The sequence below is a fragment of the Nyctereutes procyonoides genome, unplaced genomic scaffold (assembly GCF_905146905.1).
Source record: "Nyctereutes procyonoides isolate TBG_1078 unplaced genomic scaffold, NYPRO_anot_genome, whole genome shotgun sequence".
Classification (NCBI taxonomy): domain Eukaryota; kingdom Metazoa; phylum Chordata; class Mammalia; order Carnivora; family Canidae; genus Nyctereutes; species Nyctereutes procyonoides.
This window is the reverse complement of record NW_026575046.1, coordinates 18,276,055-18,299,546: the sequence shown is the minus strand read 5'-3', so window position 1 is coordinate 18,299,546 and position 23,492 is coordinate 18,276,055. Positions and strand designations below refer to the sequence as shown.

The following is a 23,492-nucleotide window of genomic DNA, read 5'->3' as shown; positions in this document are numbered from 1 at the left end:
GCGGCACTTGATCTCAAGGTCGTTAACTTCGAGCCCCATGTTGGGTGTAGAGATTACTTAAAATCTTAAAGGAAAAAAAAATGAGTAAATACATATGTATTGTAGTATGTGCACAAATGTTCTTTTCAAAACGATGAGATGTACAAGAATTTGGTGGTCCATTGCTTAGCAAATTATTATACTGAGATGTTTATCATTGTGACTTAAAATAGCTGCAAAATTTTCTCTAAAATAGTATTTCTTTAAAAAATTATATAAGTAAAAATTTGTTTTAGAAAAGTTAAAATGAAAAAGACAAAAAGCACTCAAAATTCTATCAACCAGAGATAATCACTGGTTGAAATTTTAGTGCATACCTTTCCAAATTTTATTTTCTGAATATACATTCAGGATATATATATATATATATATATATATATATATATATATATATCCTCCTTTCACAAACATAGGCACATACCCTATTTAAAACTGTTTTAATAGAGTGCCTTTATACGTTACAGAATATTCCTAAAATGAAATTTACAAGAGATCTTGGGACGGGAATTAAAATTTAAAGGAACAATGCTAAGAGGCGCACAAGACCAAGGATGAATCTTCATAATCAACACTGAGCAAGATTACAACATTTGTTTAATTTCAGTCCATTGCCTGTCATTTTAATGTTCTTTATCTAGATTTTAAATGTGTGGTTTAACTCTGAAGAGAAATGACCAAAAACAGACCACCAAATGTTGTGGTTTTTGACTTGCTTTATCTTCATATGGCCTACACTGTAAGGCAGATAGATAAAGGGAACTAAGATTTTGGTAAGGCTTTGTTTCTGTTCAACATTATCTCTCTTCCCAAAACTGATAAAATTTGGTTTATAAACTAGAATTATTAACTTTGTGTAATAGGATAGAGAATAGAAACCAGACAGTGATTACAATGGAGTCATTTATCTTTGGAATCAAGCAGTTATCTCTCAGAGGTGTGGTCCTGGAACCAATCTCATATGACATTTTTTATCAGTGACTAATACTACAAGAAAAGACAGTTCATTCACACAGCAAATGAAACTTAGCTGGGAAATGAAAACTCAGAAGAGGAAGTCACATTCTCAATGACCAGATTAGAATCAAAATGACCCGGAAAATTGGAGAAGTAGTAAGAAGTAAACAAAATGAGTAAAACATAGGGGTGAGCTAGAATAAACCAGGAAGAAAAACAAGTTTCAAAAAGGAATGGCTAACTATTGGCAAGTATAGAAGATAACTTAGAGATTTTAACAAATAACAAGCTGACTAGAATCAATAATGTATTGTTTAGAAAGCAAACACAACATTGTGAAATGTATTCTTCACTAAAATTTCCAACTCCTACTTCCCAGTGGAGTGTCATTTGCAAACACTAAGAACTTGTCCTTTTTACCAGAAATCCTATTATTCACCGTAACAACAAATGTGAAGAACATAGGCACTTAAATGACTAAGAGAGTAATAGAAGAAAAAACTAGTTTCATTGTAAGATTGGGGAAAGATAATTTTTTTTTTCCTCCTGTTAGAGATGGAATAATTGAATAATGATCTTTAAATAGGAAAATACAGTGGAACATATAGTCACAAAAATGAAAGGCTATTAGATTCAGGCTTTCATGTACCTTAAGTAATTTAAAAGTGGATCAGTAGTACTGAACTTTTATGAAAGAATGAAAGAGAAAATGAAGTTAAATTGTAGTAGGAAGGAGTTAATCTAGAATAAACAGGAACAAAAAAATAGGATAAAAGGGGTCGGTTAAAAATTGGAACAATTCTAAGACTCTGGTAAAATGTCCACTGATAGATTTCTACCTCTCTAAAATCGTGAAATATGACATATGGAAGGATGAAATGCAAATATTTAATGTCCTAGCCGGACCTCAAATTTTTGTGACTTTTGCCTTAGTTGTAACTAAAATAATCTTGCACCAAGACCTAAAAGCTACAAGAGCAAGAGAAAAGTTTGCTGCTATCAAAATTCCTAGTGGTTTTGTCAGGAGACATTTTTAAAAAGTACTCTGTGTGGCGTCTCCGAATAGGAGGGCAAGACCACAAACAGGAATCTGATCGTAGACCTAATAACAAAAGGACCTGGAACAGAGAGACAGAGGATAGTCTCCTAAGGCAGCAGGGTTCCTCTTTTATTTTCCTGATGATGCTACAGCATGAGGCTTTTATTTCTCTGTTTACAACTTTTCTTATTTTACATTAGATCGATCACAGGACATTAAAAGAGTACAGATGGCAAAGAAGAATGAAAACGTATGCGTAATTCCGCAGCTGAAAGGAAAAAAAAAATCAGTTAACATTTTGATGTATATCTTCTCAGGCTCTTTCCTATGTACAGATAGGTAAAAGCTTTTTACTGTGCACGTATTTCAAACGTGTATAAAAAAGGGAATTTTGTAGACCCTTGCTTGATTTAGAATCACAAGCATGATTCTAAATATTTAAGATATTACAGTCCTACCACGCCTTTTTTTTTTTTTTAATGGTCGTAATGATTTGCACAATCCCTACGTTTGGTCCTGTTTGCAGTGGCTCACTATTATTCACAACGGCAAATGTCATCTCCAGTCTTGCTTTCTTTCTTTCTTTTTTTTTTTTTCTTAAGTAACAGCAAAAAGAGCATTGGAACAAAGGAACCCAAGGCACTTATTATTCATCGAACCTATCATTTATTGAATGCCTCTTTACCCTGGACATTGCACGAACTGGGAGAAGAGAGGTCCTTAAAGCAAGAGCTCCACTGTTTAACTTCCAGTCTCTTGTGATTTAAAAAACAAAGGAAAAGAAAACAACAACACACACTCCAGGCTGGGGAATAGGAGGCGACGCAAGGCTCACCGGGTCCTGAAAGTTAGTGCACTTTGAAGAGAAGGCTGCTGGGTCAGGGGCCAGGTGTCTATGCGGGGACTGGGTAAGGCAGTTTCTGGAGCTGAAAGCTCTACGGCGAGCAACGACTGGGTTTCCGCGTGGACCCGGCGAAGCCGCCACACCTCCGGGGCCGGGCTCGGGCCGCGCGCCCGCGGAGCCCCCGCCGCCCGCCCGCCCCGCTCCCGCTCCCGCTCCCGCGGAGGAGCCCTGTCCCCGCGCGCCCCCCCCCCCCGCCCCGCGCCCTCCGCTTCCCGCCTCCCTCCCGCCGGCGGTCCGGGACCCAGCGCCCGCCCGGCCGCCCCCTAGACCGAGTGCGGCTTGGAACCCCCAAGCGCAGGCTGCTTCGCGCGCGGCGGGCGCGGCCGGGGGCGGAAACCAAAGTTCGCTAACGCGGAGTCGGTCGGAGCCGAGCGGCTCCGGGAAGGGACCGCGCCGGGCGACGGCCGCGCGCAGCTGCGCTGTGCCGAGGAGCGCACACGGCCCCACTGCCGAGCGGCGACGGGGAGGGCTCGCCCCGGCTCCCGTTGCGGTTCCCGCGGCCCCGGAGGGGGAGCATCCTCCACGCGGCGGACTCCCGTCAATGGGGTCCCCGTCGTGGGCCCCGCCGCCTCCCGGCAGGCTGGCTCTCCCAGGGCCGGGCGCGCCGGCGGGGGGTGCGCGCGCCGCGAGCTGCACGGAGCCCCGGGGTGGGCGCCGCGCTCCCCCGAGCCCCGGGCCGAGCCCCCGCCGCCGCCGCCGCCGCCGCCGCCGCCGCCGCCGCCGCCGCCGCCGCCGCCGCCGCCGCCGCGGCCGAGGGGCGGGGGAGACGCCGCCGCGCGCGCGGAGGGGGGCTGTGGGGGAGGGGGCGGGCGCGGCGCGCGGGGAAGGGAAGGGGTTCTCGCGCGATCGGGCGAGGTTTCCGGTGTTGTGACTGAAACCCGTCAATATGGCGGCGATCGGCCGCGGCCGCTCGCTGAAGAACCTCCGAATACGAGGTAAGCCCGCTGCAACCCTCACCCCGCGCCGCCTGCGGCCCGCGACCCGCGACCCCTGGCCCCGGCCTCCCCCTGGCCTCGGGCAGGCGGGGCCCTCAGGGGCGCTGGCCGGCGCCGGGGTCGCCGCCGCCGGCCTGCGAGCGAGTCCTAACCGGAGCTGTGTGTCTGTTTCGCGCAGGGCGGAATGACAGCGGCGAGGAGAACGTCCCGCTGGATCTGACCCGAGGTAACGCGGGGCGCCGCGGGCGCCGGCCGGGGCGCGCTGTGGGGAGGGGCCGGGGGCCGGGGGCCGGGGGCCGGGGGCCGGGGGCAGGGGGCCGGGGGCCGGGGCGGGCCCCGCGCGGGGCGGCGGGGGCGCGGGAGGCAGAGCCCGAGCCCGAGCCCGAGCCCGAGCCCGAGCCCGGGGCCGCCTCCCGGGACCCATCCCCCTTCCCGGTGCCCGCGCCCCGCGCCCGGCGCCCCGCGCCCCGCGCCTTTCTCCGGGCCTCCGGGTGCGGCGGGCGCCGGCCCACGCCGAGCGGGACTCAGCGGGGTTGGGCGACCCCCGGGGCTCTCCGCACCCCCGCCCGGAGGCGGCCGGCGGGAGGTCGGGGCTGTTGTTTAGGCTGCCGGAGGATGTCGGAGGGAAGCGCGACCACATCCTGCCCTCCCCGTGCCCCCGCGCGGCAGCCGGACCTGCCGGGTCCTTGCCGGCCCGCGCCACTGCTCTCCTCCTTGCCCCCCGGCGCCGGGGGGCGTGGGGGGCCCGCGGCGTGGCTGACTCGGCGGTGACCCCTGGAATCTCGGGGACTGCGGCTCGGTGTCTGGGCTGCGCCGGCAGTCCTTGCCCGCTTCCCGTGGCCGGGCGGCCGGCACCGTAGTTGGCCGAGACCGCCCCCTCGCCCTCGCCGCAGGTTCGTTGTTTACCTTCTGCCGCGGCGGCGGGTTTGTTTACACCCTGGGAACGCGGCGAACCCCGCGCTGGCGTTGGGAAGGGCCCGGTCCAGCTGCTGGCCAGCCGATCTCCCGTGTGGTTCGCCGTGCTGGAGTCTGTTCGACAGTACCTCGCCCAAGATGTAGTAGTTACACGCCAAGGTTTTTTTTCTTTTCTTTTCTTTTCTTTTCTTTCTTTCTCCCCCCCACCCCCCTCCCTTCCACCGTAAACAGGATTTGTTCTACTGATGCCAAAGAAGTCCGATTTCACACTGGCTGTAGCCGAGTGTAAACTGGTTCGGCTGCCTTAGAATCGGCTTCCTTTTTGGGATCTGAAAAACACTTTAGGAAGTCCGAGTCGTAGACATTTTATTAGAAATTCGAGAAATCTAACCCGTGTGCTGCTTGACGCAACGACTGCTATCTAAAGTATTTGTCAGACGCAGGCCCATTGTTGAGGCTCATCCCTGGTATTTAAAGCATAATGCATTATCTGGCTTGCCTTATTTTGTCTGTCATAGGGTAAGATAACTGTGTCATCAACTAAACAGCTACTTTCCATGTAGCTGCCGGAGTACGTTTTTGTAAGAATCTTTTATTCTGAACGCTCAGGGACTTTGCTTTGGCCGAAACTAGGTGCTGGTGTGACAGGCAGAAAGGGTTTCTACCGATGCACTGACTTGGAACTTCTTTCAGCAGATAGGGTTTGAGTGTTAGTATAGAAAGATGTAAAAGCTTTTGACTGTTGTGTAACCTTTTGGAAACCTGACCATATAAAACACACACGAAAAAAATCTATGTAAAATGTGTGTGGGGAAAAGATTTTCTAGTAAGTTTCCTTACAAAAACAAAATTCCCACGGAGTTGAAAATTAGCATTTGAGTTCTGTAACAGATGTGCTTTATTAGTGATTTAATTTCTATGTGGGCATATGCGTCTATATGGTGAGAAGAGCGTTTATTATTATTGTCTCAATTTCACGTTAAAAGCTTGTTGGGATGTGGTGCTAAAAACAAGTTATATTTGTGCTTTAGGTTTGCTGAGCTGCTATATATAGTAGTTTCTGTGGTTGGTATCAAAATTTTGGTTTGTAAAAGAGCTCATGCACAAATTTGATAAACCCTTGATTTACTCCAATCTTACTCAAGTACACAGATAACTCTGTATGTTTACTATTTAAAATGTCATATGCCCGGAGCACTTTGTGAACACCATTGTTGACAGGCATTTTTAGGATGATGCAAAAGGCAGAAAATGGTATTTCTGCTTGCCCTGACAAAATACAGTTTAGTTTGGGATATACACAGCCAATTGGAATGGATTGCAAAAGGCATATGCAAATAAGAGAGGCTATATAAGAATAAAACATTCATTATATAGGGAAGTTATAGAAGTACTAGTAGATCTAAGGTGATGAAAATCACAAAGAATTACACTTTTGTAATAGTTTGAGAACTATAGGGCAGTTTGGGTTGCAGCTGAAGGGCAGCTGTTTGTGGATTGGATTACGGTATGTTTTAGATAAGATTGGGTAACCAAAACTAGGTTTTTAATGCGAAGGCAGTGTTTGCCCTCATTTTAATTGTTTTATGCAACCTTTGAGGAGTTCGTTAATGTAGCTATCTCACAAAGTTCATCGTTAAATAGAGGTCATGGTCATTGTAATTCCTAAAGGAGCCAATCAATGTATAGTGAAAAGAGATCAGACTGTAAAGTCAAATAGTTCTGGGTTGTAATCTCAGCTGGGATCCTTAATAGTTAGGTGATGTGGGGCAAGTTATTTGACCTTGCTTAACTCTTGGTCTCTTCATCTCAGAGAGAACTTCAAAGGGTTATTAAGAATGTGATAAGTAGGGATCCCTGGGTGGCGCAGGCAGCGGTTTGGCGCCTGCCTTTGGCCCAGGGAACGATCCTGGAGACCTGGGATCCTGGAGACCTGGGATCGAATCCCACGTCGGGCTGCCGGTGCATGGAGCCAGCTTCTCCCTCTGCCTGTGTCTCTACCTCTCTCTCCCTCTCTCTGTGACTATCATAAATAAATAAAAAAAAAATTTAAAAAATAGAATGTGAGAAGTAAATGAACTAATGCTTAAAATAGTACGGGAGCTGATACTTTTGTGAGTGATGTTAACTAGATGTTAGTTGTCTTCCCACACTATGAAATCAAAATTATTTATATCACATTTAAAATATTTCAGAGTTGTTTTGAACATTATAAACTTGTTAATAGGATTTATGGTATCGAGGCTTTCATTTCTTTTTTTAGACATAACTATTAATTGGGTAGTCTGAAGTAGAGTTCTTGAATATAACAACTGTCGAGAAGTATTCCACGAGATTACCATTAAATTAGGTCTAAGCAAAGAGTATTATGTGTGCTCAAGATAAAATGTAGTATTTTATTTTCTAGAACATTAGAATTTTTTTCTGACTCAAGAAAATTTCTTGGTAACAATGATTTGACTAGCCTTGCAAGCTTCTTGAGGCCCAGGAAAGTTACAGGTGCTTCGGTCTTAGTATTGGTATCACTGTTCATACGTGGTGTACTTCGATTAAAAATTGCTAATGAATTAGTTTTGATCTAGTTTAAGAACTTCATTGCAGTAATTCTCACAGTGAACTTATTGGTAACTGTTGCTTTCAGTTTTGTTCAAACAACTATTTATTTTGTGAAAGTCCCTGATATTTGCTATTGATATAACTTAAATACTCTCTCTGTTTTGCATGCCAATATCTATTTTGAAACCAAAACGCTTCCCTTAGTCACTTCCACTGCAAGGATAGCCTGCTTTGTTTTTCTGTTATCAGTCTCCTAGTACATTTCTTCTGGTACTGGGTAACTTGAAAATTCGACACAGAGTATTCTTCCTGTGTAAGTCCTTCTTACTAAACAGTAATTTAATTATTGTGTTCAAAGTGAATTTCCAGGACATGGACAAACCTGTACTCAAATCTATTAGAATAGAATTTATTTAAAAGTATTGAGTTTTGTATTTTTTGATTTTTGATTATCTAATTCTTTTACTTTTAGAATACAAAAATTGACTTAGTTACTGTTCGATACTTAAAAAAGTAGGAAGGTTATCTGAATGATGCAGATTTGAACACTACTTTTTTGTTTTCTGATTTTTTATTTCTAGTGAGCAGATTACTCATGTTGTTTAACCACTGACTTCAGTTAGACAAAACAAACATTGACTGAATGCCTTTTATTTACTAAATGCTGAATTAAGTGATGTAGGAATGAAGATGAGGAAGATGTCATTCCCCTTTTTAGGAGTTTACTGGAACAGATATTTTAAAAAGGGATTGCAATATGGAATGACAAAATAAGTAACCAGACTGTACAAGGACCAGGAGTAGCCTAGACGAGAAAATGATGAATTGTTTCGTGGGCAGAGGATCAGAGTGGTTTACTTCACGTAAGAATAGTGGTGGACATAATGAAAGGAAACACGGATTCCCAAGAGACTATACCACACCTTGGAAAGGTAAAAGTCAGCAAGAAGAGGAGCTGGCTAGGAAGCTGCTGATGTAATCTAAGAAATGGTGGGGAACTAGACCAGGAGGTTGAAGATAGAAATGAAGGTGAATATATTTTGAAACAGAGTGATCATCTAATTTGTTTTCTTCAGATTTCACACTGGGTTTGGAATTCTCCTGCTCTGCACAGAGAACTTATATTTCTTTATTAAGAAAGTAGAAGCTGTCTAATCTGAATTCCCTTGACTTCTCCCCTTTGTTTATTTATTTTTTAAAGTAATCTCTGTGCCCAATGTGGGGCTTTAGCTCCGGACTCCAAGATCAAGAGTCACATGCTCTACCTACTGAGCCAGCCAGGTGCGCTTGTCTTCTTCCCTTTATATTTTTATATGTACTTATCTTCTGGTTCCCTGAGTCAGGGAATAAAGCATCTCTGTTCTTTCCAAGGCTAACCTGGAAAGGAATTTCATGCTCCTAATACTGTTTCCTCTAAGATTCTTTGTAGAACTGGAATCCCTATCTTCATTTCACTTTCCTATTGGATCAGTCTTCTCATGTTCAATAATCATTTGTTGTATCCTTCTTATGGCTCAGGTACTATACCAGGCATGCAGTGGTGGTGGGAGGTGTAGAAAGATAAAGATTACAAAACAGCTGTTTTTCCATTGCTCTACAGAAAGAATAGTTCATCTTCACTCTAGTTTTTTTCCTTAACCACTATAGTCTTCTAAGCACAGCTTTCCCCATGTACTGAAAATAGTTGTTGTTTTTTTTAATATTTTATTTATTCATGATAGAGAGAGAGAGAGAGAGGCAGAGACACAGGCAGAGGGAGAAGCAGGCTCCATGCCAGGAGCCCAACGTGGGACTCCATCCTGGGACTCCAGGATTGCACCCTAGGCCAAAGGCAGGTGCTAAACCACTGAACCACCCAGGGATCCCCTGAAAATAGTTTTTTTAAAGGATGCTGGTAATCTCATGCAAAATTCATTGGCATTTTTAAGTTCCCTATTCTATTTTTTATTTTTATTTTATTTTTTATTTTTATTTTTTATTTTTTTTAATTTTTTTTAAATTTTTTTAATTTATTTTATGATAGTCACACAGAGAGAGAGAGAGAGAGAGAGAGAGAGAGAGAGAAAGAAAGAGGCAGAGACATAGGCAGAGGGAGAAGCAGGCTCCATGCACCGGGAGCCCGACGTGGGATTCGATCCGGGGTCTCCAGAATCGTGCCCCGGGCCAAAGGGAGGCGCCAAACCGCTGCGCCACCCAGGGATCCCCCTATTCTATTTTAATACTACTACTGTGTTAATAGTTTTGTTCCAGGCTCTAAAATATGTTATCTCCGTTAATCTTTAATAACTGTTTAAGGTATTCTTTTTATCCCTGTTTTACAATTGAATATATAGGTACTAAACTTCTAAAGGTCTGAGATTCAGGTAGGTTATTCAGCCAAGGTCATAGGATTAGTGAGTGACTGTACTTGTAGCCACTATATACTATTGCTATTCTTGTAACTATTTCTTCACTTGACTTCTGTGAAATATTCTCCTGCTGCTTTTCCTGCCTGTCATGCTGTTCGTTCTCTGTTCCCTGGCTGGTCTTCCCAGCTCCTTAAGCAAATGAACCTTATGGTTCTGTCCTTGATCTTTTCTTCTCTCCTCCAGTGCTGTGTCCCTGAACCACTTTTTCACTGATGACTTCAAAAATCCATGAGTTGAAAAAAAAAAAATCCATGAGTTGAGATAGTTATGATAAATACATTTTTATTCAGACTCTTTTAAGCTTGCAAAATGTATTAGTATTATGTGTCTACTACTCATCTAAAAGGCTTGATGTGTAAAACTTTCCACCCCAAAGCATGTGCCTTTCTCACTTTATAATTACCACTACCATCAAGCTAGAGGCCTACTGCTTATTTTTGTTCAGGTGCCATTTTTCTTCAGTTTGGCTGTGAAATATCTGATGAATCTAGTCCCTCCTATTCCATTGTCATTGGTCTTGTTCACATCTTTATTATCTCATGGGTCATGTAAAATCTTTTCTCTAACCTTTTTTTCACTTTATCTGCTATATGATTGCCAGGATTATTTTCCTGAAATGTAGATCTCATCTTATCATTCCCTTAAATAAAAAAACAAAAAACAAAAAAACAAGGCACACTCATATTCATACTTCTCTGCCTCATTGTTGCTCGCAGAATAAAGTCCAGATTTCCTAGCTTGGCATTGAAGACCTTGCATGATTTATTCCAGAATTATTATCTTCTGTACTGTCTTAATCATACTATTCTGTCAGCCTCTGTGCAGATTTACCTGTGTAAGCCACTCTCTTCTTTCTTCACACACAGTGCTTTTCAGAGGGGATGGGGAAAGTTCACTAGTCCAAAGAACCTACCTCTCCATTCTTGTTCTTTCCCCTTGGAGATTGTATTATACCCCTGGTTTAGACAAAAATGGCTTATTCCTTACATATGGCATACAGTTTTTTATTTGACCTTGTGCAGGTTGTTTCCTCTGCCTAGAACTTCATTTTCAGCACTCTTTATTGAAATCCTAATTCTCCAAGGTCTTCTAGGTCACAGGCTACTTCTAGAAATCATCCCAGTGGGAATTCATTGCTTCCTCCTCTACTTTTCCATATTTTGTTTGTTCCTTTCTAAATATCACTTCCCGTCGCTTCTTGTCTCGTTTTTCCCTCACTAGATCTGAAGCTTCCCCAGCATCTATCATATAATGGAAGCATTTATTGAATGTCAGAATGGAGAGAGAGATGGGAAATGGAGTAGTACAACATTAAGGGAGTAGAAGTAAAAACATTTTAGGTTTGCAGTCCTGAGGGACGACAATGAGATTGATGGTGCCATGAAATGAAGAAATCCATTTTGGAGGGATGATAATGAGTTCAGCTTTGCACTTTGAATTTCAGGTGATTAATTCTATCAGAGGTATATAAAAGGTAGCTGCAAATACTGGAATGGTTCTAAACTTGTGATCTGATTGTTCTCTGCATAGGGCATTGAGACAGGAAAGAAAGTAAATGGAGAAAGAGCTAAAGATTTACGTATTAGAGGAGGAGCTGATGAGAGTGTCATAGCATAAGAATCAAAAAATGAGAAGAAGGTGGCCAAGAGAAGAATACTAGCAAGACTATGATCTCTCAAGCCAAGAGGGAAGTTTTGGTTGAAGAGACTGCGAGACTGTAGCATTGAAGTTGGTGTCTGGAGAACTCAGTTCTGTCTTCCTTAATCTAAGAATGATGTTGGCATACTGTTTAACCTCTCTGGGCTTCAGTTTCCTGGATCTCTAAAATGCATACTACATTACATGTGTAACACTGTCACCTTCTGTCTTTGTGATCCTCAGATATCACCATGTTTCTGGGATATTGAAAGATTGAAAAGAAAGCATTACAGCCTTGTTAAATCACTGTGAGAAGTATTCCCATAAACAGTAATGAATACATGTAGGAGTGATGGTATTTCATAGCACTTTAAATGTAAATTATAGTCAACTCTCAATTTCCTTTTAAGTGATCATCTGCAGTGACTTGCTGCCTCCTCCCCCTCCCAGGTCTCAGGCTACTGAAAATAGGGCTGTGAAAAGCACGGTGGGGTGAGTGAATGGTTTGCATGCCTGTGTATCTGTACCTCTGACTATCACCAAGCTAAATACAGTCCACTCTCACTTACCTGCGCTTAATAAAAAAGGTGAATAATGATGAGTGCTAAATTACATCATCTAAATAGCATTATTTATATGTGGCTTGGGAAGATTTTCTATTCTTTCCTCCCCTACAATAGATTGATATATCTTTTCTTTTATTTGAATTATTAGCATCAATTTTTATTTCCTGAGCAAATACTTTTAGAATAGCAAACATAAATAGGTTAAAATATATATTAGGTAATCCACATGCGAATAATTGAGAGTTGACTGTTAATGCTTTTTTGGATCATCCATTGTTTTGTATTATCTGTGCTTTTTTGTTAGTGTGGCCAGGTTAAAGCTGAATAGCTACTTTAAAATTTTATCTCTGCAGTGAATATACTTCTAAAATTATACAGATGCCAAACTAAATTGAAAATAATAGTGTAAAACTCGATAAATACAACATATGTCCCAAGTCATAGGATTGAAAGACTACTTAAGTACATTCTCAAAACTTCCTTTTATAAGGTTTTTAAGCCAGATTGCACAAACTGAGTAAAGCACCTGGTAATGATGAAATTTATATAAAATAAAATTAAGAATATGCCAAGGCTTCAAACACCCTTTTTGTGGAGTCAATTGAGTTTAGTAAGAAATACAGAAAACTTAAAATTACCTGGGTTTTCAAGATTTTGGCTCTTTTAATTACTTTGCCATTTTTTCACCCCAATATTTTGAAGATTTGGATTTATAGTGGTTTGTTGATCCATATATTATATAATTGAGTTAATAAATATTATCAGGAATCAGGAAGGCACAATTCTTGGCTTCAAGTTTATATTATAGTTGGGATATACCTGTATCAGGGCATAGTATAAGATAGTAGTATTTGAAGAACCTACCAGTTGTCCTTATGAAGGAATCAAAAGCTGGAGGAATTGAGGGGAAATAAAGAGAGATAGGTAAGGAGTAGCTTAGAGGTAAGACCTCATAGAAACTTGGCACCTGTAAGTGTACCTTTGCATAAAAGGGTAGCATTTGAATAGGTAGAACTTTGGATCAGTGTTTTAAAAATCGTAACTTAATTTTGTGAACTAACATTTCTGGCATATTATTCAGTATTTGAAGGTAATGTTGAGAAAAAGTTGGCAATTATATAAAATCTCTTAATTATTGAAGATTGATTATATTTCAAATAGGGTTCTTCTGGCCTGTAAAGGTAGTGCAGGACTGGACTGAGAGCTTTTAGGCATATTGTGAAATAATTGTGTACTTGTTGACTATGAGTATATAAATGCTTGGCTGTTATTCCAAATCCAAGTATAAATGATTTTTTTTCTTCCATTGTTTTGTAGTATATGTGTTTCCTTTCCCTTTCATTAATACTGCATGTTCAAAGGGCTCTGTAAATTTGTTATCAAACTTACTTATAGATGTATGCAATTTGGAAATAGAGATTATAAATGAGATGAGTAGTGTTTTTGTTATTTTCCACACTAAAATGACCATGTTTTCTGATCTCAGAATTTAAACATGTCGCCTCACAGTGAGATAGAATATTTGAAAATAAAGTCATTCTGAAAAACATGGAATGTTTTATTGCTAAATCCAGGCAACCTACCCAGCCCTCTATTTATTTGGGTAAAGGGTGTACTGGGGAAATTATTGCTTTTATTAAGGCAGCAAAATGAGAATTGAATTGCCACTTGCAGGGATTTTAGTGATCTTGTTCAGAATCCAGTGTAATTTCATGTGTTTCTTATGAGTGAAGAGACACAGAAGCTGTAAACAAAGAAGACTGCCAAGTAATTTACTTTTAGTTACTAAGAAGGAACAGCTTGCCAGATAAAAGTGTATTTAACTGCTTTTAGATGTGTGCACATACATATATTTATCTGTAGTTTCATACTTCGAGAAATCACATCTTAAGCTAGTATTGCTAATTCTTTCCATGCTCAATGTTCATCCCTCATATACTAAAACTTTTAATTGCCCTGTTTTTTCTCCACTCATAATTCTGTATAATACACTCCCTAACCTTCACCACACCACCACCATCACCACCAGCCCCCTCCCCCAAGAAAAAAAAAAAAGAAAAAAGAAAAAGAGAAACTGAAGGGAATAGAGTTGCAGAAAGAGTGAGAAGACTCCAGTGGTTGGAGGTAGGTGAGCTGTGAACTCTTAACATTTAGCTATATGGCAGTTTCTGTGTGTGTGACCACGTGGATGGTGGAAAATTGTGGAATTTTTTATTTACGTGTGTTGTAGATAAGTTTTTAATCATACCTATCACATGATTAGCCTAAAATCATAATGGAATATTTGAATACAGATAGCTATTTTTTTACTTTGTTTTAGAATGACTTACAATTTTATGTTATTGCTGTATCCTGTAATTTCTAATGTTACTTTTGAATGGTATAACTTGGTGCAAAGCGGTCAGATTAATTCTTACATAAGATTTTCTATGTCATGTAAGAATAATTCACAACATAAGCTTTTACAACTTTTTAATGAGTTAAATTTTGCATTAGCATAACCTTAACAATGTTTAAATCACTGTATATTTTAATAAGAACTTTAAAATAACCTTTTTCTCCTTTGTCATGGGAGAATTCAGTGTTATGTGTTCATGTTTCAACATTTTTTTGAATACAGAAATATATATTGTTTTACCTAGCGTAATGGAAGACGTTTAAAAAGATGCTGATTATTCTTTAAAAGGAAATAAAAGGATTGAGAGGAATAAACTGTAGCAGTTGCCTTTTGCTGTGTTATTGTTTCTTGTAATAGTTATTTTGCTGTATTTAAAAAGTTTAGACTTACTTTTGAGTCCTAGGAAAATTTGCTTCCATCAGTAATTGTTTCTGTATTAAGAGTACTGAGAAAAAAAAGTGTAATTATCTTTAAAATAAGTAATTATATTGCAAGTAAATGTTCACTTGGGGTACTTGAATATGAGTGGATTTGGGAGAGGTATATGTGTATATTATGTTTATTTTTAAGCATATTTGTAAGCTGCTTTAGAAATTATTAGCTCTCCCCATCAAAACAGGAATCTTCTTTATAGTATCTGACAGATGTCATCCATCATCACTCAAACCTTTCATTGATAGTTAGCTTTTTCAGAGTTTGTTTCTTTGTTGAGTAGCTTATGTTTGTTAATGAAATTCTTATATCAAATTAGCCAAAATTTTATAAAAGAATCATTTTTTAATAATTGATCCTGGTTCTTTTGTTTTTAAAATTTTATAAATATTTACAAATAAAATAGTAGGTTTACTCATGTTGGACACTGCCATGTGCTACTAGAGAGTCTTCCCCTTTTCTTCTCCTCATACAGGTCAGTCACCAACTGCTTCGTACTGCTTGTGTGTCCAACATTGTTCTGGTTGTTAGATGTTTAAGACATGGTCTTTAATTACAAAAACAGCAGCTGCTATATTTTGAACTTTATAATATGTTGGAAACTGTTAAAAACATGACTTAAATTATTGAATTTAGTCTTCCTACATTTCTAGAAAATGTGTTTTATTATCCTTATGTAAATGATGAAGAAAGTTGGGCCCAGAGGATGCCTAACTAGCGCAAGGTCATACTGGCAGTAAGAGAGAGAGGTAGGATTCAGATCCCATTCATTGTTTTTAATTCTAAAACCCTTTATAATCTTTCTAAAAACAAGTATAGTAGAAGATAAGTCATATTACTGGAATAATTAGTGACAAAATGAGTATGCTATATTTTATAGTAATGTTGATTTGGAGCCCTTAAGAAACAAGTTATTGACTGAGCCCTTAAATGCACATTTGAACCATTTTTGATAAAATTATTTCTGTAACTATTACGTATTTCTCTCATTTATTAAGAAGAATATATCAACTACATTTTAACTTCTCTTTGGCTGGGGTCATCATTATGAATGTTTGTTGTGTTGGAGATAAGGGGAGGATGATTTATTACTACCTTGTGTGACATTGGACTGCTCTTTTTGATCTCGTGCTGTTTTCTTGCATTCAGCTGTCACTTTACATTGCAACTATATTATTCCTATATTTAGCAGTCCTTTATTTTTTTACTTTTACCATGCTATAAAATAGAAACTGTAACTGGACTTATTAATATTATATGGAAAATAAACATAATTAGGTTGTGGTTATGATGAATAAAGGGGCCCTACTGTCAATAATCATGTTATCTGTAGTGAATAAACTTGGTGATGATACTGCTTTGAGTGTTTATTGCCATTTTTTGATATGCTTGCTTTTATATCCTGGTTATTTTCCAGATAGCATTGCCACATAGCATTCAAGGTAGATGAGATATGACTTAATAGAGTTAGTATATAATGTATACAATATGGATGGTAGGATTATCTAAAGATAGATACTAAGGTACAAAATGTGACTGATATGGATACAATAACATTAAATAATGTGCTAATTGCCTAATATAGAGACAATCTAGCTCTTGTAGCTAAGAGCTTGGGCTTTAGAGTCAGACACCTCTAGATTTGAATCTTGACCCTGCCTCTTAGTTTTTTGAGTTTGGACAAGTTGGCTTTCTGAGCATGTTTTCTCATCTCTGCTGGAAATAACACTTGAGGAATGAATGAAATGTTTGTAAGATATTTATTACAATTTTGGCACAGTTTGGCACATATCTTTACCTAATACCTATAGATATTAGGTTTTCTTTAGTGGTCATTTAAAGCAAAGGAAATGAGAGAAGGAAGAGAGAAGTGTGAGCTGGGAAAAAATAAGAGAAAGTGGGGCATTGTTACAGCTTTGAATGAGCAGGATGGTGTTAAATCAAGAGGAATTGAGCATGAATAAAGGCATTAAACGTTTTACTGAGAGAGGAATAATAAGGATATAGAATTTTAGTATTCATATTGAATTCGTAAGGTAGAGGTAAGTAACTGAGGGCCTTGAAAACTGTGGAGATGTTAGACCCTCTTCTCTTTTTACATGTTAAAATGCATAACAGAGAGAGTAGTAAATGTTACTAAATTATTTTTTATATAAAGAAAACCTAGATCCAAAAAATGTTTGTCATAATTGTATAATCCTATAAATTTTGACAAATTGAACATATGAATAATCAGAACCCAGATCAAGAATCAGAATACTGCAAAACCTCAGAAGTCCCATTCTGTCTCCTTCTGGGCACTACTTTCCTATGGGAAGGATACCACTATTTTGACTTCTCATACCATAGATTAGTTTGGCTTATTTTTGAACTTCCTATGATACACTTACACAGTATGTACTCTTTTATATCATCTTCTTATGTCCAATATTACATTGTATCACCATGTTGTATGTAGAATAAAAGTTCTATTAATCCAAGTCTGCATAACATGTATCAGGTATGTTACTATGCGATGTCTTTTTGAATGGGCAGTGGGTTTATATGAGTGGACAGGATTTGGAATGAGATTAATTCCAACTTTATTTAAAAAATTTAAATCATTTTGTGAATATCTGTCTGCCTCTTTAGTTTGACCTTTTTGCTTTAATACATTGTAGTCAGTAAATACATCTAGATAGGTGAATTTTTTTTTTCTTAATGGTTGTTTAGATCACAATAACCTACTCAAAGCTACAGGTGAGAAAGTTAGTTAAAAAAAAATTCCAGTCCAATACAAGTTTTGTGTTGACCTAATTAAATTGGTGGAATGATTACTGAAATTGGGTTAGTATTTCTATAGAAAAAAAGCAACAGTGATAAACTTGTCTTGGTCCTTACTTCAATGATACACTCATGCAAAAATACCAATTTATTAATATTTTGGATTTACAACATAGCTTTAAGTATTTATCAAAGTTGATAAGTTGTTAGAGTATAAAAGAGAGATGCTTCTCCTTGAAGGAACATAAATGTTTGTCTTTTATGATTCTCTTAGGAGCTCAAAAGGGACTGTTAGAAATTTGTCTAATCCTGCTTTAAGTTTCGCATATGAGGGAGTCCTAAAATAATGTGATTTTTTTTTTTAGTAGACATGTTCGAACTTTACGAGGTTAAGTGAAAGTGTCTAAGACCTTATTGATAGTTATGAAGTGTCTTTGATTGTTTTTCTCCCCTTCCCTATATTTCTCAATTTTTCTCATTGGTTTCTATTTCTAGTCTTTCCTTTGGTGACTCTTCACTATAATAGGATATGATATAGAAATGGACTATATTGGTCTTTAGCTGTATTTGAAGTGTTTTATGTTCCTTGACTTAAAATTTAATTGTTAAAAATTTTTTTTTGTTTTTGTTTTTACTTAATCATTGAATTTTAGGTCCCTCCCCTCAACCCCCCCCCCAAGAGTTGGTGATGCTTTGATAGAAAAAAATTCCACTCCTCATAACTTGGTACTTGTCCCCAAGAAATTTGAACTGTTGCATAGGAAATTGATTAAATACTTGAAGACATTTTAGCAATATGTGCTTAGCTTAGATAAGTAGAATAAAGAACATTTTACTTATTTCAGTGTGTAGGAATAAATGTGAACGTGAAACAAGTATTCACTATACTGAAGGTAATGAAGTTTCTCATAAAGTGCATTTTCTAAATGTTGGTAGTTAAAAAAAATTAGTATTTGTTTTAAATTTTCATGCATCTACTCTGGAAGTATGGAAAACAATGAGTTTGGAATTCCCTGAAAGTGGGAACATCCTAATAACTTCAGAAGATTCTTGCTGATTTTGAGTCTAGACTGTTAAGTTCACTGAGTATGGATTATTTGCTATCAAAAGATACTTGGCTTTAATAGTGAGTTTTGAGTGAATGCATATTTGATACTATTAATTAGGAATGACAACATGCAATAAATCTATATTTGTTACCAAGTTTTGCAGGGTTATATTATTTATTGTTTTTGTACATATACTGGTACATTTTTTTTCAACTATTTTAAATGAGTTTTCTTAGAATAGCGCTGAAGTAGTAAACTTTGGTCTGTCCAGCACAATCAGAGAGGTTGGTCTAAAATGATATTTTGTTTATTTTGTGAAGGGTTTATCAAATGATGTGTTGTTTTAGCAAACAATCTAGAAATTATATACTTTGAAGTAGGTGTTTTCTTTAAGTGGTCCCCTTAAAAGGATATGTACTTATTCTAGTGGTGATGTCACTGTTTAAAAGACTTTAAAAATTCTGCTTCTAAAGATTGCTAAACCTTATAATGTAGTCCTTTGAATTGCTATTTGATCTGTGCTTTGGGCGTGAATTGGAGTTTGGGAACTGGTCAAATACAAATTGTGGTCAAATATAATGGAGATTTGTTAGTTCATTGATTTATTCACTCATTCTTTTGAAGAGTATTCATTGAGCACCTGCTATATTCTCAGCACCATATTAAATACTGGGATGTGTATGACAAGACAATTTTTCTGAGATATATGCTACCACTATATGTGGAGACTCCCATTGTAATCTAGTCTCTGACTACCTCTTCAGCCATTCTCATTTCCTCTTTTTCTCTTATTCACTCTATTTGGCAAAACAGCCTCCTTGCCATTCATTCTATTTATATTCTCCTTTCAGACCCAGAACTTTTGTGCCTTTGTTAAATTCAGTGTGAATTATTCTTCCCTAATATTTGGAGGCTTGCTCCCTTACTCTGCATAATTCTCTGTTTATTACTTTATTAATGAGACGTTCTTTGATCATTCTATGTAAAGTAGCCCCCATCTCCCTCACTTTCCATTCTTTTATATTTGTTCTTTTATAGCCCTTGTCACTACTGCCATTACAATATTATTTATATTGTCTTGTCTCCATAGAATATAAGGTTTGCGAGGACACTTTCTGGTTGTTGTTCACCATTGTATTCCTAGTGCCTAGAAAAGCCCCAGCACATTGTATGTACTTGATTTATTGGTGGAATAAATGACTATCAAGTTTATGTTTTAGTATGAGGGTTCCAGATTGCATATTCAACATCTTGACCATGTAGTCACTTATATCAACATGTCTGTGTTTCAAACTTAATATTTATCTCATTGTTTTAAAAATCTTTCTATATTTTTCATCTGGGCTAAGAGCAGTACTTTAATGGGGCCAAAGCAGACACCCAGGAGACATCCTGGCCTCATTTCTTGTCCTTATTCTACACATCAAATCTGCTACCAGTCTGATGATAATGATTTTATCTCTGAAATCTGTTAAATCTATTGTTTTTAAGGATATTTATTTATTTAGAGTGCATGGTGGGGGGAGCAGAGGCAGAGGAAAAGGGAAAGGGGAATCTCAGGCATACTCTGCACTGAGCATGGACCCTGACAGGGGGCTCCATTCTATGACCCTGAGATCATGACCTGAGCCAAAAGTAAGAGTCAGACACTTCAACCCACTGAGCCACTCAGGTGTCCCAATTGTTTTTATTTCTGCTGCTGTGCCTTTATTTGGGCTCCCATTTACTTTCCTGGATGAATGCATTGGCTTCATCACTACTCCCTCCATTCTAGTTCTGTCCTCTCCCGATCTTTATTGTAGCTAGCAACAGGTTTTCCAGTGTAAGCTAATCTTAATATCCCTAGCAGAGTTCAGCATCTCCCTTCTTTGGGCTTTTATAGTATATAAAATTTTCTGTGTTACGTTTCTTACAACATGGTGATAATTTGTTCATGTCTGCCTTCCTCAGGCACAGTTGGCAAACATTTATTGAACTTTACTATGTGTGAGATACTGTTCCTTTCCTGGTGATTCAGTGGAGAAAAAGATTATGTCTGTCCTTGAGGAATTGTATTCTGGTGGGGGAAAATGCAGACAATAAACATGTGAACACAGAATGTTAAGTAAGTAGATACTCTGAATAATGTACAATTAGATATTTAAAAGAGAGTTGAGGGCAGCCCCTGTGGCGCAGCGGTTTAGCGCCGCCTTCAGCCCAGGGTGTGATCCTGGAGATCCCGGATCGAGTCCCACGTCAGGCTCCCTGCACGGAGCCTGCTTCTCCCTCTGCCTGTGACTCTGCCCCCCCCCCCGTATATATGAATAAGTAAATTAAAAAAATCTTTATAAAAAAAAAGAGAGTTGAGTGGTGGTTGGGATTGTCAGAAAGCTTCTCTGAAGCAGTAATACTTAGTTGATTCAGAACTAATGAGGTGGCATAAAGTGAAGATATAGGGTGAAGGTCTACTTCTCCCAAGTAGAAGAAAGTAGTACAAAGGCCCAGAGATAAGGAAGGAACAAATAATGATTAGTGCTTAATGAATGAGAGGGAGAGTATGAGACTAGAGATTATGGTATGCTTGCAAAAGGAAGCCATTAGAAGGTTTTAATTAAGAGAGTGATGTTATCTGATTATTTAGAAAGATCACTCTTGGTTGTTCTGTGGATAACGGATTGACGCCCCTGGAGTCACTAAATCAATGTTAATTGAATGAATAAGTGAATGAATTAATTCTTTCACTTTATATCCATTTTGAATCACATGAGACTTCAGTATTCAAGAGGAGAAAGCCACAAAGCCAACATTGTAGAACTGATGGTTGCATTAAAATAGGTCACTTCTTTGTAACCTGTATGTCTAACCCTAATCACTTTAGTATCTTGAGTTAGCAAATAATTGTCATTAATGAGAACTCTTTGTGACCATAAATGGAAATGCTGTATTCATTAATTTATTTATTCAATTAATTATTGACTATATACCATAGATTATTCTGCTAAGTTTTTGAAGTTTCAAGGTTGAGGTTACAAGATAAATCAGACCTTGCTCTTAAAGTTAGTTGTCATTAAAAAAAATGTAGATTGGTTGGATGGTTAGGCTTGATTGACAAATCAGGAGGTTGAGAAGGGGGTTATAAGCCTCCCATGACCTCTATAAAATATGATTCTGTTCATTTCAGTTTCCTGCTGCTGTTGTTAGAGGCTTTCACTTAGATGTTCAATATATCATTGCAAGTAGTATAAAGGAAAGGGAAGATAGAGGAATGAAGCAGTTAATTTTATTTGTGGGAGAAGTTAATTTTACCTTTATTCTCTGTGATGTTTTTAAAATTTTTATTCTGAATATGAACTGATAAGTAAGCACAGTAGCTTATAGGCAGAATTTTGGGGAAAGTCTTGTCTTGGTATCACAACTTTTACTTACATATTTTTATAATTGTACTTTTTTTTAAGTGAATGAGATTCTTGCAATATGTTTTCTTTTAGCATCTTAGATTTTCGGCTGTTTCAGCTGGTCATTCAAGCTAACAGTCTTTACTTTTTACCAGATTTTGCTTTTTAATTCTGTGCACAGTTATTATTAGTATTATTATTTTATCTCTACACCTGACGTGGGGCTTGTACTCACGACCCCAAGATCAAAAGTCACATCCTTTTCTGAATGAGCCAGCCAGGCAATGTTCTGGGTTCTGAATATTTTTTACAGAAATTTTAGAATAAGTATATTTGTATCTTTGGTAAAGTAAAATCATACTTTAAGCTTGACAAATAAATGTGTGTGCTGTGGCAGGGGTTGCCCAGGGTTCATGAAATTCTTTCCCTTGAGCGTCACTGCAGCTTCATAATCCTTAATCCTTGGTGTAGGATTCCTAGCAGTACTAGGATTGACAGTAGACTTAAAACTTTTTTTGCCATATAATTGTATAATGTCTAGGTTTTGGTTTGTGGATTGAGCGATGTTTTGCACTTTTAGCAAATAAAGAAGGAGGAGTTAACTGTTATTAAGTTGTATTTTTTTTACTGTTAGTATTTCTCAGAGAAAGTATTAGTTAAGTACAGCAAGGGCATTGTAATAGCCTAAAATAAATTAAGAGAAATATTATGAAAAATTTTGACTAGTGATCCGCCTTTTTTTTATTTTTTATTTTTTATTTTATTTTTTTTAGTGATCCGCCTTTAAAAAATACTTGGTAGATGAAATTATTACTGTGAAATGAAAATTGTGTTTGTAGTGGGGGAGATAGAGATCCGAATCCTTGCTCCATAATACTGCAGGGAAATATCTGACATACTATTTATTTTTCTGAGCCTAAATTCTCTTTTATGTAAGAAGGGATATAATATTGTGCATCTTACAAAGTTATTGTAAATATTAAATTAAAAAATTTGTTCAAAGACCTTAGCACAATGTCTGGCAAATGCTTAGGTAAAAATCCAGAGGGCAGATGTTATTAAATAAATAATAGTTATTTACCCATTCTTTGATCATGGACATTTGGGTTGTTTGTAGTTTCCTGCTATTACAAATACTATAAACAATGATTTTATACATAGTCTTACACATGGATTATGGTACTCTTACCTAAGTTTCTCTAGGTTATATAACTTGATGTAGTAGAATGACTGCTTATGTTTCTCTTTGTATATGTATATGTCTATATTATCTCCTGTGTCTATCTGTATTTTCATAGGAGTGATATCTAAGAGTTGCTCCTGAATCATACTTTTGTAACAATTGGGATTATCAGACTTTTATTAAACATACTGTATTAGGAAAATTATTAAACGTAGACTTAAGTAGAGAAAGAAGTATAGCAACCCTCATGTATTGCCCCATTTCAACCGTTATAAATGTATAGAACAATATTTCAGCTATATATCCTCCTCCTCACCTCATGGATAATTTTAAAACAAA

At 38.4% G+C, this 23,492-nt stretch overlaps 1 protein-coding gene across 4 annotated transcripts in view; it reads left to right on the top strand.

Annotated features, from left to right (window-relative positions):
• The first annotated feature begins 3,822 nt into the window (after positions 1-3,822).
• Positions 3,823-23,492, top strand: part of RICTOR (RPTOR independent companion of MTOR complex 2) — a 111,393-nt gene continuing 91,723 nt past the window's right edge. For 2 of the 4 annotated variants that reach the window (XM_055325325.1, XM_055325324.1), the window contains exons 1-2: positions 3,823-3,871; positions 4,050-4,097. In XM_055325325.1, coding sequence (XP_055181300.1) covers positions 3,823-3,871; positions 4,050-4,097 — 97 coding nt within the window. Of the gene's footprint in view, positions 3,872-4,049; positions 4,098-4,925; positions 4,946-23,492 lie in introns of those variants that run through there. The other 2 variants (XM_055325327.1, XM_055325326.1) reach the window with 2 other exon arrangements.